Raw genomic sequence first — 16,009 nt, 5'->3', positions numbered from 1 at the left:
ACAAGGTTAAGACACAGCGCCAAGTTAGTGCATCATTATCCTTGGTGTTTCAGTGAATGGACTTATTTGATGGAATTAATATTTAAATGAATTGACTTAGGGCAAATCAGATTATTCTCCATAATGTGTTTGTGAGGAAGGGGCTCAGTAATCAAAGGCCTTAATTACCTCTTCCAAGCAAGAAGAAATTCTGCCAGGACACTTAGCTTTGGACTTGAAATTTTCCTTGACAGATTTGGGATGTCAGCCTCTGGAGTTGCATGAGACAATTCCTGAAATCTTAATCCCAGTAGCTCTCTCTCCATATTGTTTCTTGGGTGACACCGACTGATAGATGTGTGTGTTTGTCTTCCTAGACCAGATGTAAGGACCCCAAGAATAGGAATAGCATTATTTACTTAGCTAATCATGTCCTCTAGAAGATTTTGTTGAATGAAGTGAACAAATAAGAATTTCAAAGTGGAAAAATGCAATTAGAGAAAGTGATGAGAATTAATGGCTGGGAAGAAAGTTTCCTATTTACTGTATTGAATAGTGTCCCTCCAATTTATGTCTTCTTGAAACCTCCAAGTGTATCTTTATTTGGGACCAGACAGAATCTACTTAAATTGAGATGAGGTCATCCTAGATTAGGATGCCTTTAAGAGAAGAGAAACCAAGTCAGTCACTGGTGGCTCACACCTGTAATCCTAGATACTCAGGAGACTGAGATCTGAGGATTGTGGTTCGAAGCTAACCTGGGCAGGAAAGTCTGCAAGACTCTTATCTCCAATTAACCCCTAAAAAAGCTAGAAGTAGAGCTGTGGCTCAAGTGGTAGAGCACTAGACTTGAGCAAAAAAGCTCAGGGGCAGTGCCCAGGCTTCTGAATTCAAGTCCCAGGAACAGCTCAAAAAAAGAAAAAGAAAAGGAGAAACATCAGACCTGGAAGACTCAGAATGCTGTTACACCACGCAAATAGAGACACAGGCACGATGGAAGAACAGCATACGACAAGGGAGACAAATAGCACCAAGCAGTGGGAGGCCAGCAGACACTGGACAGCGGCATGGGATGACACCTTCCTGACCTCCAGAGGATGCAGATTCTGCTGGAAACCTTGCTTTCAGGTTTCTGGCCTCCAGAACTCCGTGAGCAAGTGGACCACATGTTCTGAGACATCCAGTCTTGGGCACTGTTATGGTCTTGGAAACAGACCGACCCCTTAACCACTTCCCTGAGCTGTAGTGGCTTATATGTCCTTGAAGAGCTGTCGTCCCCTTGTAGACCATCCAGGCTCAAGGTGCTTCCCACTGGACCATCTTCATGCAGCCTTGCACCCAGACATGTATGAGGCTCATGACTGGGAAAAGCTGCACATGGAACTGAGGCAGGGAGCTTCAACCTTCTAGGTTGCCAGAGCATAGCATGCTTTTTAAATCTTCAGTCTCTTGGTTAAGAGAACATAACAGAGATTATGCTGGAAATCAAGGCAGGAGCGCGTGACATTCCCCAAATAGGATAGTGGGGTGTGGGGAGACATTCACTCACCCTCTTAGTTAAGGTCTGACAGTATTCACACAAAGATTTCCATTGTCCACTGCTTCACACAGAACATCCATGAAGCTTCTCTCTGCCAGAGGCCATGAGGTCTTGTGTAGCCTGTGTGAGCTGTGTGTGACTGTGGGAAGGAGCCCAGGATGGGCCCTTATTGGCTCTCCAGTACCCAGCACATTCCCTTAGGGTGCTAATCAGAGTCTATAACTGCATATTAATGTGATTAAATTATTTTGTCTGGAAGGATACTTATCTGTTCAACCAAAAGTCCCCATGGGAGCAATAGAATTATGACATGTTATTCCACATTGTGTGTGTAGCTCATAACACAATATCCAGCTCCCAACAGGCATTTAACAAGTATTTACTAAAGGAAAGTGAAATGTGTAAATATATAGATTATTTCAGGATACTAATGGCACACTGAGATGGTGAAAATCTCCTAGGAGCAGTCCCTCCCTCCCTCCCTCCCTCCCTCCCTCCATCATTCCCTCCCTCCCTCCCTCCTTCCTTCCTTCCCTTTCCTCCCCACCCCATACAGTCCCTTATGGTCTAGTGCATAAAGGTTTCTATCCTCTTGCCATACAACACTGTAATTATCAACTCCAAGACCTTCTTTCTCCCAACTCTATTTAGCCTCTCTCTCTCTCTCTCTCTCTCTCTCTCTCTCTCTGTCTTTCATGGGTAGTCTACATTCTCTCCCCAACCCCCCAAAGCAAATCATTTGAATTTCTAGTGGAAAACAGTCAGAGCTGAATGTACACTGAAGTCACTCTGGGTACAGTAGTGGTGGGCATTGGGGTAGCTAGCAACCCTTCCAGACCCCAGCACTCTCAAAGAGCCCCTAATTTAAGAATCCCATTTCAGGGGACTCAGAGCTACAGAAAGATCTCGTAAGGCCCAGCCTCAGGGGGTGCATGGGCCTTCAGACCTTGATTTAGACTCAGACCACTTCTAGCCCTCAGGGAGCGATGGATCCCCAGTGCACCCCAGTTCTTGAGAAACGTCGTTCTCTATCTTCCCACATTCGCATTCACATGGTACACAGTGTCCATCCGCAGGACTGGTGTCAGGACACAACACAGTAGAACCATATAAGAAAATAACTTTGTTATTAAGCACATACATTCATAGAAAAGTACTTCATAGTATCACATCCATTACTGGTTGGAATATTAGCTCAACTGTGGTATGACCCAATATAAATAATGAGCAGAGTTACAGAAGCATATGATAGTCACTGGGAGATGCAAACCCACCTGAAAATTCCCTGGGGAACGCAGGGAATTTTACATGTAGTGAAAGGATTCTTTCCTATGGTTTCTTTACAGCAGGAACATTTGCAGAAGGACAATGCAAAGCCCATGATTGCATGCATTAACAACTATAGTCATTGTGGTTTTGTTTTCCCAAATGGAAAATTATTTTTTTGGTTTGTTATGAAACCTACACGCTGACGGTGCCAGGAAACATTTCATCTAGTTCCCCGAATTCATGATTAATAGCTTCAGATGGTTCTATTCTATTAAGTGTTTGGGCCAGCCTTCAGGAAGGCTGCCTGGAAGATAAGTTCTCAGAATGAGGCTGCAGTGGTGCGCGCTCTCTCTCTCTCTCTCTCTGTCTGTCTCTCTCTGTCTCTCTGTCTCTCTCTCTCTTTCTCTGTCTCTCTATCTCTCCCTCTCTCTGCAGGACCCAGGGATGGAACTGGAGAGGGGAAACACATCCAAAATAGAATGAGGAATTGCAGCCTGAAAACATGAGGTGCTGGTCATGGAAAGGGCTGTCCCCTGTACTCTTGGGTGTGGCTACAAGAGGGCCAACAGTGGTCCTGAATAATGGAAAGGAAACATGACCCAGCAGGGTATTCTGTACCTGATTTTTGGTGGACTGACACTTCCCTCCCTTCTCCCAAATGCCAATGAGCATTTATTTTCTACTCATGCTACACCCATGTCTGAGTTTACACAGCAGAAATGACTTTAGTCAATGGGTGGTAGGTGTTGAAAATCAACACAGGAGGTGAAAAAAAGGCAGACTCCTCTTTGTGCCCCTATTAGCACAAGAAAGCTGGGAATCTCTCCCTTTGGAACTGGGAAGGGGAAAAGGTTTTCCTCATACTAAAGTGCATGCCCTCCTTCTACTACCTGCAGTCGACTTTTATTCCCACTGCTTTGCAGTAGCATAGGTGAACTTATAACTAACTTATGACTAACCAGAACTCTCAGTTCTGGTTAGGAAGATGCAAAAAAAAAAAATGAAGTCACCATGTCTACTAAAGAGTTCAAGAGGTACATAAAAGTCTATTTTCCCTCATGAAACATGAACTGATTTAGTATATCTGTGGCAAGTTTCATTCTTACTCCTAATGTTTTTTCATGTTTTGTGCAGAAGCCCTGTTTAAACATCAAAGCTTTGATTTTTTTTAAAAGCCCCAACTAAGACATATTAGAGATAATGATACCTTAGGAGGTCTTATCTTAGAAAAATATAATTTGGGCCTAAAGAGTATACATTTGATCATATAGTTACCCAAGTTTTGAAAAGCTGAAGATAGTAATGACTTTCTAAATGGATACAGCCTAGCAGTTTGATATTACAAAATACAGGCTATTATGAGTTTTGCTGGAAATACTTACCTGGAATAGTCTCACAAATCATAGCTATTATAATGTTCCATTCATTCTTTTAATATATTATCCTGGGCTCTTACCAAACTTACAGTTATCTTGCATTTTTATAAGCCTTTGGCAGTAAAGATTATATTTCTAAACACAGTTCACTGTCCAAAAAGTCAAGATAATAAAAAATTTTCAGGAAAAAATTAAAGATGGAGCAAATCATCTCTCATAGAACCTGTGCATAATTTTCTTTTAAACATGCATGCATCCATGCATCCATCCACCCATCCACACCTTTTAAATACTGCATTCTACAAGCAGCAAACATTAAATAGATTCCAGGCAGGACCCTGCAGCTGTGGCTTCCACCCCTTCACAAATGTGTGGTTCATGATAAATGCCCAATTCTGTAGAGACAGAGGGGGATGAAGGGATGACAGAAAGCAAACCTAGGACTGCATTTGTCTTCATCTCTAAAAATGCTAGTGGACAGTCACAGGGAATTTGGCATAAGTAAGAAATAGCAGTCCCAAGACTGTATTTTGGACAGGATTGAAAGGAAGGAAGCACTTGAGCTTTGTAGACAGAGCCCTTTCCTCCTATTTGTCAGCAAGAAGATTAAAAAGTGTCACACAAAGTCACCACCTGTGGTTACCTTCCAAAAGTTTTCACTGTAGGGGAATAATATAGGTTAAAAAGAAATGGGAGCTGGGAGCTAGTGGCTCCCACCTGTAATCTAGCTGAGGTATAAGGATCGAGGTTTGAGTCTAGTCCACACAGGAAAGCATGTGAAACTCTTATCACCAATTAACTACCAAAAAAAAAAAAGTGGAAGTGGGGAGTGGCAGAATGTTAGCTTTGAGTAAACCAGCTAAGGGATAGAACCCAGGCCCAAGGTGGGGGAGGGAAGAGAAGGAAGAAATTGAGAATTTCTGCTGAGCACAGAAAATCCATATTTTTCCATTTCCCTATTCAAGAGAATTCTCAACAGTCTATTATTCCCGTTATGTGGGCCTGACTCTAAACAAGAGCCTCAAATGCCCTGGAAGAGCAAATTTACCTGCCTCCACGAATTAGGCTTCAATGGGGTCCCTCCTCTCTTTCCTTTTGCCCACAGCCTAGGCTAACACCCTCCTTCCAGCCTTGAACCCCACTCTGCAATTGTCAACTTGCATCATGACCCAATGATGTGTCTCTGGACGACTGGTCTGAGCCAGGGAATTCTGCACCTCTTTCTAAAGGTCAAACCACTTTATTTAACAAATCATCTGTGCTGTATGGAGCAAGGTACGCCTATAATCAAACAGTTTCTAAGAAAGTTTTCTTTTTCTCGTAGTACTGGGGCTTGAACTCAAGACTTTCAGTGTTCTAGGCAAGTGCTCTACCACTTGAGCCACACACCCCCAGCCCTAAGCAAGGAACAAAATGGATTTTATTCCCATCTACTCGTTGTAAAAGAAGATTTTTTACACAGCCAGAGGAACTATCTTTTCCACGTAGGACACTTATAAATAGGTGATATGACCCTCTAATTGTCCTATGTAGAGTTCAAAATATGGCAAGTTATATGACAGTAAAAATGTATGACTATAATTCTTCTCCATTTCCCCTAATCTCCACTCCTAAATTTTCTCCTTTCTGTAACAAAATATGAGTGACAAACCTGGATAATGAGATGGAATATTTTAAAATTGATTAGCTTGTCAAGAAAGATCCTCCTCCATCCCCTTTTAAATGAAATGGTCTTGTCTACTTTGAACACACTTGTTTTTAGACGTAGCCACACATTTTTTAAGAGCTCACTTGGCAAATCCCAATCCCCTCTCCCCCTTTTGGTATTCCGCCTAATTTTACGATATCGTGAGAGTAATTGACAGAAATCCAACAGATCATGGAAGAAGCATGATCTACACCATCCAATGTCCCTCCACAGGAAGTGCGTTCATTCGCCATGTGCTATCTAACTCCAGCAGGGCTCACTGAGACTTGGAAAACAGTATTTGGAAGAGGCCTAGTGGGAAAGAAGGAATGAGAGGAAAGACAACAAAATGTATCCTGTAGGCCTCCAGTGGCTTTTTCTTTAGATGCTTGAACTGCAGGACAAGGGGCTCTTTTGCCGCTGAAGATGTAACTATGTGCTATGGGTACAAGTCTCTGGGGCCCCCCAGGTCTCTTGCCTCCGTTCCTCTTGGATAGTCATCTCCAGAGCCAAAGTCCACGGTCTCTGGGTAGCTGGAGAATTCCTGAGGCGAAGGGAACTCCTCTGCCGAAGAGTGAGTCCGGTGCCCGAACACCTGTTCCTGCAGCTCAGCGATGTCGTTGCGGATATCAGCCAGCATAAGCAGCAGGAAGTCGAATGACCCTGGGGGTCCCTGGGCACGTGGGAGAAATCAAAGCTATGATTTATGGCAGACTTGCCCTCACCCCAGTTATAGCCTTCTGGCTGTTAGTATGTAGATTAACAGCCTGGAACCTTCCAGATTGTTCTCTAACTTCCCATCTCACATAGAACTGGTGACATACTCCCCTGTTTCCCCTCTCCTAACTCCAGGCAACCACCAATCTGCCAGAAGAATATGAGAACAACCTTCTGAGGTATGCTCCAAAGGAATGCGGAAGTCACTGTGAGGACCGTAGAATAGAGGCTAGATTTCGATTGGGTTCGAGTCTCAGCTTTGCTACTGGAAAGCTGTGTGGTCATGGGCAAATCACTTGATTTCTCTGAGTTTCAGTTGCCCATTTGGAAAATGGGCATAATAATAACAGTCCTGCCTTTACAGACTGTCAGAGTTCAGACACCAACATGTAAGTAACTTAATCCACGTAAAAGGTTTAGAGGACACTAAAAGTGCAAAACGTTATCAGCTATTCTTTAAAAATGACATTTTAAAGATAGTTTTGAGAGCATGGCTTGCAAACACCAAATCCTAGCTGGGCATTGGTGGCTCACACCTGTCATCCTAGCTACTCAGGAGGCTGAGCTCTGAGGATCATGGTTCAAAGCCAGCCCAGGGAAGAAAAGTCTGTGAGACTCTTATTTTATGTCCAGTCAGAAAAAGCTGGACATGGTGCTGTGGCTTATATGGTAGAACACTAGCCTTGAATGAATGCTCAAGTCCTAAGACCAAGCCCCAGGACTGGCATAAAAAACAAATAAACAAACAAAAAAGCCCCCAAATCCTTATTGGCTAGAAAAGGTCCAAATAAGAACTTCATATTTTTCCTATTTATTAAACATCTATTATTGCTATATAGTATTTATTAAACTTTTTATTTTTGTGCTGGTACTGGGGCTTGAACTCAGAGCCTTGTGCTCTTACATAGCTTTTTTGCTCCAGATTGGAGCTCTACTACTTGAGTTACACTTCCAGCTTTTTGATGGGTTGTTTGGAGATAAGAATCTCTCAGATTTTTCTGCCTAAGCTGGCACTGAATTGAGATCCTCAGATTTCAGCCCACTGAGTAGCTAGGATTATGAGTCAGGGGTCCCCAGTTTTACTAAGCTTTAATTTCCATGTCATCAACAACAGCAACAACAACAACAACAAAGCAATAACAACGTGTTGAAGCTCCACGACCACCATCAAAGTATATACACATATCTCCTGGATCTGGTGTAAAAGCTTAAAGTACAATGATGCAATGGCATATACCACAAAGCATACAGGTGCAGTGTTTTTATGTCAGCTCACACTCATAATAACCAGTGTGGCGGATCACACTCACTATCAAGCCTGCTGAGAGGTGAGGAAATGAATGACCAGAGATGTTAAGAGATGTGGTTACCAAGCTGCCCGGGCTAGCTTTGAACTGTGATCCTTGGGTCTTAGCCTCCTGACTAGCTAGGATTATAGGTGTGAGCCAGTGGAGCCGGGCTCATGTCCATTTTGAATTTCCTAGATGCTTATGTCTACAGGGGGCTAATTTCTTCTTCCATCCCAAGTCAGGACCACCCACTGCCTGGTAGACTGGTCCTTTCAGGTATGTTATAATATACTTGGAAATAGTATATAATATATAGTGGGACTGGTGAGTAGATACTTTGTATAAAGATTAGCTGAGATAAAAGAAAAAGTAACCAGAGAAAACAAATTAAAAAAATGAAACCCAAACCAGCGATTAAAGGCCTCTATGATTCTCCCTAATTTCAGAGTTCTGCTGGGAAAGGCAGAGTGACAGCTGGGAGGGTGCGTTGTTTCTCTGGTTAAGACCCTCTTAATCACTCTTAGAGGTTGAGAGCTACATTCCTGCACCCCCCCCCCCCCAGCTTGACAGGAAGTACCACTTACTGGAGATCCTCTGGGCCCAGGTGCTCCTCTCTCTCCCTGGAAACAGAAAGGTCGAGGTTAGTGTTCAGAACACACAGATGTTGTCTCCATAGTCTCTATTCTAGACACCCACCATCCATCTCCCTGTGCAAACCAGGCCTTTTCTATAGGAAACAAATGTGGGATTGAAGCTAGACTCATGGGACCAATTAGTTGAACAGAACTGCTTAGGTCAAGTGTCTCTCTGCCAAGTTCCCCTAAGGCCATATATTTTTTAACCAGATCTGACAAGAGGAATACTTGTATGTTCAGGCAGCGTGTAAAATAACAGACACATTCTAAAGCAACGCACGCCAGCTTCTCTAAGAGATCGGAAAGCAGTTGGCTTGAAAAAGTGAAACAGAACTTCTGTTCTTGACTTCAAGCAGGGAAATGAGGGCCCAGGCAAAACCATCCTCCAAAACAAACATGGTAATGAGCAAAACCAGTGTAGCCAGCACAACAGAGAGGTCAGGGTTATATTCCTAGTAATGAGACTGGTGACTGTTTTTTCCTTTTTGCTTTCAGTGGTAGTTCCATAACATAAAAATAAACATAAAATCAAACATACAAATAAAAGAGTCCTGCTTTTTAGATTTTGGTCTCCTTTTGCTTTTTTTCTTTTTCTTTTTCTGTCAGTTGTGGGGCTTGAACTTGGGGCCTGGGCACTGTCCCTGACAGTGCCACTTCTGATTTTCTAGTAGTTAATTAGAGATAAACGTCTCACAGACTTGCCTGACCAGGCTGGCTCTGAACTGTCATCCTCAGATCTCAGCCCTCTGAGTAGTTAGGATTACAGATTACAGGTGTGAGCACTCAGCTTGTTCTCATTTTTTATTTTTATTATTTATTTATTTATTTATTTTTGCCGGTCGTGGAGCTTGAACTCAGGGTCTGGGCGCTGCCCCTCAGCTCTTCAGCTCAAGGCTAGTGCTCTACCACTTGAGCCACAGCGCCACTTCCAGCTTTTTCTACTTATGTGCTGAGGAATCAAACCCAGAGCCTCATGCATTTGAGGTAAGCACTCTACCACTGAGCCACCTTCCCTGCCCCCTCATTTTTTATTTTTTTAAAGTAAGTTATGAGTATACTTTATCCAAAGTGCTTTGGGACAGAAAGTGTTTCAGATTTTGGAGCTCAATGAATTTGAAATATTTGCAAAATTTTTCTGATTGAACATCCTTCATCTGAAAAGCTGCTTCAAACTCTCCCTCCCACTCCATTTGTTTTTCTTTGAGGCTGGCCTCAACCTCAAGATGTTTATACCTCAGCCTCTCATGGTCGGTTTTTTTGGCATGCACCACCACGACCAGAAAAATCCTGATGCTTAAAATCTATGATCAGCTTAAAAACCTTTTTGAGCATCATGTTAGTGCTCTAAACGTTTAGGGTTTTGGAGCACTGGGATTTTTGCTATCTGTGGTTCCATTCTGCCCTAGGTAATGTGTGGATGTAAACAGTTGCCTGTTGAGCTTGACCAGATGTCTGTGTAGTGGGTGGTAGCAGAGAGACCCTCAGCTATATGGACCCTGTTTACAAGGCTTACCTTTGAGCCATCTCTTCCTGGTGCCCCTGGCGGACCCTATGAGACACAAGGATCTGGTTTAACTGGAGGAAAAAGCACAGGACAAGAATCACCTTCTCCAACCACAGTAGCACACCTCTGCTAAGATACTGACCACAGGGCCCCTCCGGCCTTGCTTAATGTGGGACAGATCCGGAGACGGTCCCATGGGTCCCATGGAGCCCCGGGGGCCAGGCTGCCCGGGAGGGCCAGGCCTACCTGGAAAGCCCGGGCTCCCTTTGGGTCCTGGTGAGCCTGTAAGGAAAGAACACATCCCCTGAGAAGACTCTGGCTGACAGGTTAAGTCCACAGTTCATGCAACCGCTGCTCCCCAACCCTGTTTTTCTGTGCTAGGTCTTCAACTCAGGGCCTTAAACACTGTCCCTGAGCTGTTTTTGCTCAACGCTGGCATTCTAACACTTGAGCCAACAATTCCACTTCCAGCTTTTTAGTGGCTATGTAAAGAGTCTCACAGCCTTTTCTGCCCAGGCTGGCTTTGAACTGCAATCCTTGGATCTCAGATTCTTGAGTAGCTAGGATGACAGGTGTGAGCCACCGGCATCTGATTGGCTCTTGCCCCTTGCATTATGCCTTCTGCCTTCTGGCAGCTCCACTAACATGCCTCATGAGAATATTAATGCAACACCATCGTCTTCTCCATCTTCCTCTCCTTTCATGGACCAGTAGGCTCCTCAATCTCAAGTCAGAAACCTGAGATGCTTCCCACAGTCTGTCCTTGGTTCAGAGAGCAGCGCCACTCTCTCAACTACCAAAGTCAATGGATTCTGACCCAGCGTAGCTTCTGGTGTGGTTGCCAGGCTGTCATTCAGCATGGACTTGGGCTTAACTTCTATTTACAGGTGAGAGAAACCCTATAGGCTTTTAAGCTTCTCTAATACATCTTAATGGAGAGCAACCCAGCACTAGAAATAAGAAATGAGAATTTCTTCATGCGAGAGGGCCTGGTCCATTGTGAATCTCACTCATCCTCAGTTACCTCTCTGCTCCTGCAAGGACCCTGGACAGCTCAAACCATGTTAGACACCAGATAGCAGAATTGCAAGAAAAGCTAGCAAGTCATTTATGAAGAAAACAGCTGGGCCAGGTGATACGCGCCTGTAATGTTAGCACTCGGGAGATTGGTGCAAGAGGTTTGGGAGTTCAAGGTCAAGCCTGGGTTATGTAACAGAGACTTTCACAACTCACAGAAATCAAAACAAATACAAACAAGAGAGAGAGAGAAGAAAAGCAAGAAAAGCAAATCTTTCCTACTCTGACAGCTGTCTTGTTCTAGTGGTATGGTGTGGACATTCATCTGGAGATGAGATTCCTCTACAGAAGCAGAAACTCCTCTTACAGTGGGGGAGGAAATGCTATGCCAAGAAGAGATTCCTGTCATCTCCAAAATCAATCAAGATGCATTGTACTTATAAACAGACATGTGGAATGTCAGCCCCTTTGTACATCTACTTAAAGATAATACAATACAATTTAAAAAGTCAGAAGCTGCCTGTGTGTGGCATATGCTGGAGGAAGTCCATGCCTGTCTAAACAAGCTCAGGTCAAAGACATGAACAATCTAAAGCCCTTGGCCAGTTCTTCTCTGTCTAGACTGAGCACCAGGCCTCCTGTGCTTGAGAAAAGCCAGGAAGTATAAGGACATAGAAACCATACAGATCCATTTGGAAGAGTTCTGAGCCTACGTTCCTGCTTTATCCTCCCAGCTAAAACCTACCCATTCCCTTCTGGCTCGTGCAAACTCCATCATTTTTCTGTATCCGTACCAAGGCCCCAAACCCTATCCCCTACAAGCTAATGTAACCTCTCTCTTCTTCCAGGTCCCAGGGCAGAAAGCATGTGGTTCTTCATATTTGGCAGTATGTTCATATTCTTGACTCTATTTGCATTCACCACATGTGTCTTGCTAGGATGGTAGGAGGCCATTTGGAATACCTGGCACTGCTAAACTCTGGTAACCTGAGATAAGACAGTTATTTAGACTCACATAAGCACTGATATCATATTCTTTTGTGAAAAATTCTATTGATCTGTCTGTGCAGAGGCTCATAATAAAACATAAAACATCTTGTAGTTATTTTTAAGGTCTTATCGCATATTTCCTGGGTCTTTGCTCTTCTTGCCCAGGCTAGTCTGGACTGTGATCCTCCTATTTTAGGCCTCCTACAAAACTACTCTGTCAAGTGTACAGCACCATACCCAGTATTTTATTGATATGGGGCTCTCAATAGCAATTTGGGGTACCTGGTCTTAAACTGCGATTCTCTTGATGGTTGCCTCCTGAGCCACTGAGTTATTAAGCTTGGCCTACTGCCTACTTTTAAAGAAAAATAAATAGATAGGCAAAACTGTGAATATAAATATAAATATGTTACAATATCAAGGGAAGGGGAATGAGAACTGGGAAAAAGTGGAAACAAGGGGGTGGTCATGGGTTAGCAGAACTGAGTGATAACACTGTTCTATTTTTGTATCTGTTAACTTCTTTCTAGTATAAAGTTTAAAAATGCAGTTATTATTGTGTGTTTCTCTAGTTTAAAACAATCTTTAGACCCATTCCTACTTCCTCAGGACCCCTCCCGGCACAGGTGTGTGCCAGCCCCCAACACCTGTTTTACTCCTCACAGTAGAAGCCCAAGAACACCACCCAGCCCCGCCGTGCATGAGTTCTCAGCAGGCCCCTGCTGGCTCTCTCAGCCTCTGGGGGCCTTTCACACACTCACCAGGTGGGCCCTGGCCCCCAGGTAGGCCAGGAGGTCCTGGAAGGTAGGTGTTTGAGGCCAGTACCTTATCCCCAGTGACATACTTGCCGAGCTCAGCAGCATTGTTGGGGAGCAGGGCAATCTACAAAGAGAAGAGGGGAACAGTAAAGCTTTGAAGACAGATTACCCACTGTGAGGGAGCAACTGAAAGGTGGACTCTGACACTGGGCAGACTCCCGCTGAAACCTCAGGCCTCTTGTTTTCTGCCTATGGGATCTGGACTTCCTCATCATAAGACTGGTCTTTGAACACCTACAGGGCTGCTATAGGAGCAAATTCATGATATCTTTAATGTGCCTGGACCAGAGTCCAGCTTTTGTACATTAACACAGAGCAATGCTCTGGCTATATTTGTTCCTGGCTCTGATCCTAAGTGTTGCCTGACATTGTTACCTATGACTTCATAGCCTTCTAGATTTTCATCTTCATGTCCACAGAATGAGATGATCAGATCTGCACACTTCAAATGTCAGGAAAGCAAGCCTGGGGATGTGTCGCACACAAGGTTGTGCTTTCAAACTGTTCACTGTGCTCTTCCTAAGCATACCCTGGGCCTCCTTGTCAAAGCTAAAGACAAGCAAGGAAAGACTGATCTGGCCTCCTGTTTGCCCCCATGGGCACTCACATTCTGGCTGTGGGGGGACAGGAGTGAAGGTACCTGTGTGCTAAATGTGTTAGAGGTGGCCTTCTGCACAACCGAGGCCGAGGTGGGCTTGTGGGATGCAGAGGTTGTTATGCAAGAATTCAGAGGAGGGCTGTAGTACTTTCCATTTTCCCTCAACTTCCATCAGTGAAATTTGGAGGATCAGTGTTTCATGTTAGCCTTTATAATATAACTCTGGAGCCCACAATGAAGTACAGAGCTCAGTGGCATGAATTTGTGAGATGCAGCTTGAAAGGCACTTCATAATTAGTGCTGGGACCTGATGTTAATTATGTATTCAGTAGGTGTTTACAGAAAGGCAGGCACTGTTTCATCTTGAAAACCCTGTGCAGCAGGTTTGATGGAGACACAGAGAGATTAAGTCGCCTGGGGTCACATAGTTAGCAAACTTAACCAAATGTATTTCTAGAATCTGAGGATTGTAATTTGAAGCCAGCTCTGGCAGGAAAGTCCGTTAGACTCTTACCTCTAGTTTTCCACCAAAAAGCCAGAAGTGAAGGTGTAGTAGAGTGCTAGCGTCCAGAGAAAAAGTGAAAGGACAGTGCCCAGGCTCTGAGTTCAAGACTCAGTACTGGCATGAGACACATACACCAAACTCATATCAATTCATGATTCACCTGAGGATATCTGTGTGGCGTGCATTTATTCATTCTCTGTGGTTATGCTGGCATCCATGCGAAGCATTCTGCTTGGTCTCTCTATTGATCACAAGCTTGTTGGAATCACATGATCGTATGCTTTACTTGTGATTATATAACATATATATAGGTCTCCTGACAAAGCTGAATAGATCATCGTTAACCATGTGCAGATTCTGGAAAGCCACTTCCTCTCAGCGTATCTATTCTCTTACTTAATGGGTAGCTGTGGTTCTCATTAGGGCTGGCTACTAGCTTGCTGAGCATGGAGAAGAGATAATGCCTCAGGCTTACGTTTTGCCTCTTTTTTTTTATGGTTTTTTTTTTTTTTTTACGTTTTGCCTCTTAAGAGAACTGGTTGGCAATGTTACTCAGAGTCTACGTTCCTTGGCGATCTGCTCAGAGCCGTGAGTGGGAGCAATTACATAAATAAACCAGGAAGTTTGTGTGGAACAGTGGTAAGGGCCATCAAACAGACTGATTTCAGGTATGATAAACACTGGCCATCCAGGCTCAGGCCACCAGATCCCTCATGAGGCCCTTACTCCCGGCACAACGATGTTACCACAGACCTGGTGCCCATTCCTGGGTGGATCTTTCCATCCAGGGAGCCAGGTCTCACTCTGGGTGGCCTGAGGTTACCAAAGGTTACCCTTCGTGGGCCAGACCTTAATTTTTTATGTGTAATAAAGCTATGCACAAACTCACCATTTTAAAAAAGTTTAGAGAGGAAGTTCTCTCTTAAAAAAGAAAAAAGAAGAAGTTCTCTGTCAATGAAGCACAGATAAAATGGTAGCCATCCTAGGGTAACAGAGAACGGGAGTGTATGTTCTACCAGAGTTCACAATCATGCTGGGCATGGTATATGACATGTAATTCCAGTGCTCAGGAATTCCAGCAGAGGCAGGAAAATCATGAGTTTGAGGCTTGATTTGGATACAGATTGAGTTCAAGGTCAGCTTGACTTATAAAGAAAGACTCTGTCTCAAAGAAAATCCCCCACAAAATAAGCAAGGATGGAAGAGGAAAACTGGGAAAAAGTTAAGGAAGAGGTGACATTATCCGCCCCCCCCAAAAGAAATGTAATAATTACCAGACTTATGAAATAACAGCCCCTCTGTACAACACCTTAATGATAACAATAAAATTGTCATAAAAAACAAAACATAATAGTAGCATCTCTATCCTCTCAATAGTTCTACCGCGTGTTCCCTCCTAGAATCTATGTAAGATATGAACTTCCTTAGGGGATGTGTGTGTGTTGTGTCGTGTCACCTTTTGGACTCTCAGATCTGGAGTAGGGAAGCAGCCTGTATCCACTCAGCTGACACACAGCGATGCTCAGTGTGGATGCCCCCGCCCTTCACTCCGGCCAGACCCTCCTTCCCTACACTGCACTGCTCCGCCAGACTCCCGGTACCTTCTGCTTCAGCTGCAGCACCGTCTGCTTCATCTGGTGGAACTCCTTACAGGTGGCACAGCACGTCCCGGCCTTCACGGCATTCTCGGACTTCTCCTCGTGCCCTGGGGAGTGAGGCAGGATGAGGAAGGGCCCTGCATGGTGGGGTGGGGTGGGCACAGAGCCGCTGAAGTGGATGCAGAGGATTTCACAGTTCTGGGGTCTCAGCCGGCAGGCCCCAACTCAGGGGAGAGGGAGGCCCTGCTACCCTTTGGGCAGCTGTTCCTCGTTAGACATCCCAAATGCATGAAAATGTGGACCAGGGCTCTTTTATCAATGCCTTTCACGTCTGAAAACATGGCGCCTTCATCGGTGCCTTTCAGGACACACGCTCTATAAATCTGCTTTATTGCTCGCAGGCCAGCAATATCCTTGAGCTTAAGTAACGGAACTCACAAAGTGAATCTTCATTGCTTCTGACAATTCACATCTTCATGGCAGTTGG

The 16,009-nt window shown here is 44.3% G+C and overlaps 1 protein-coding gene across 1 annotated transcript in view; it reads right to left on the bottom strand.

Annotated features, from left to right (window-relative positions):
- Positions 1 to 2,629: 2,629 nt before the first annotated feature.
- The window catches only part of Ccbe1 (collagen and calcium binding EGF domains 1), a 185,005-nt gene continuing 171,625 nt past the window's right edge, over positions 2,630 to 16,009 (bottom strand). Inside the window, exons 6-11 of the mRNA XM_042668547.1 lie at positions 15,526 to 15,629; positions 12,765 to 12,885; positions 10,139 to 10,278; positions 10,006 to 10,041; positions 8,442 to 8,477; positions 2,630 to 6,524 (exon numbers count right to left, since the gene is read on the bottom strand). Of these exons, the coding sequence (XP_042524481.1) occupies positions 6,291 to 6,524; positions 8,442 to 8,477; positions 10,006 to 10,041; positions 10,139 to 10,278; positions 12,765 to 12,885; positions 15,526 to 15,629 (671 nt within the window). The 3' untranslated portion in view covers positions 2,630 to 6,290. The remainder of the gene's footprint in view (positions 6,525 to 8,441; positions 8,478 to 10,005; positions 10,042 to 10,138; positions 10,279 to 12,764; positions 12,886 to 15,525; positions 15,630 to 16,009) is intronic.

Source organism: Dipodomys spectabilis, unplaced genomic scaffold, assembly GCF_019054845.1.
Source record: "Dipodomys spectabilis isolate Male_0828 unplaced genomic scaffold, ASM1905484v1 ptg000455l, whole genome shotgun sequence".
NCBI lineage: Eukaryota > Metazoa > Chordata > Mammalia > Rodentia > Heteromyidae > Dipodomys > Dipodomys spectabilis.
The sequence above is the reverse complement of the archived record's forward strand: the minus strand, read 5'-3'. Positions and strand labels throughout refer to the sequence as shown.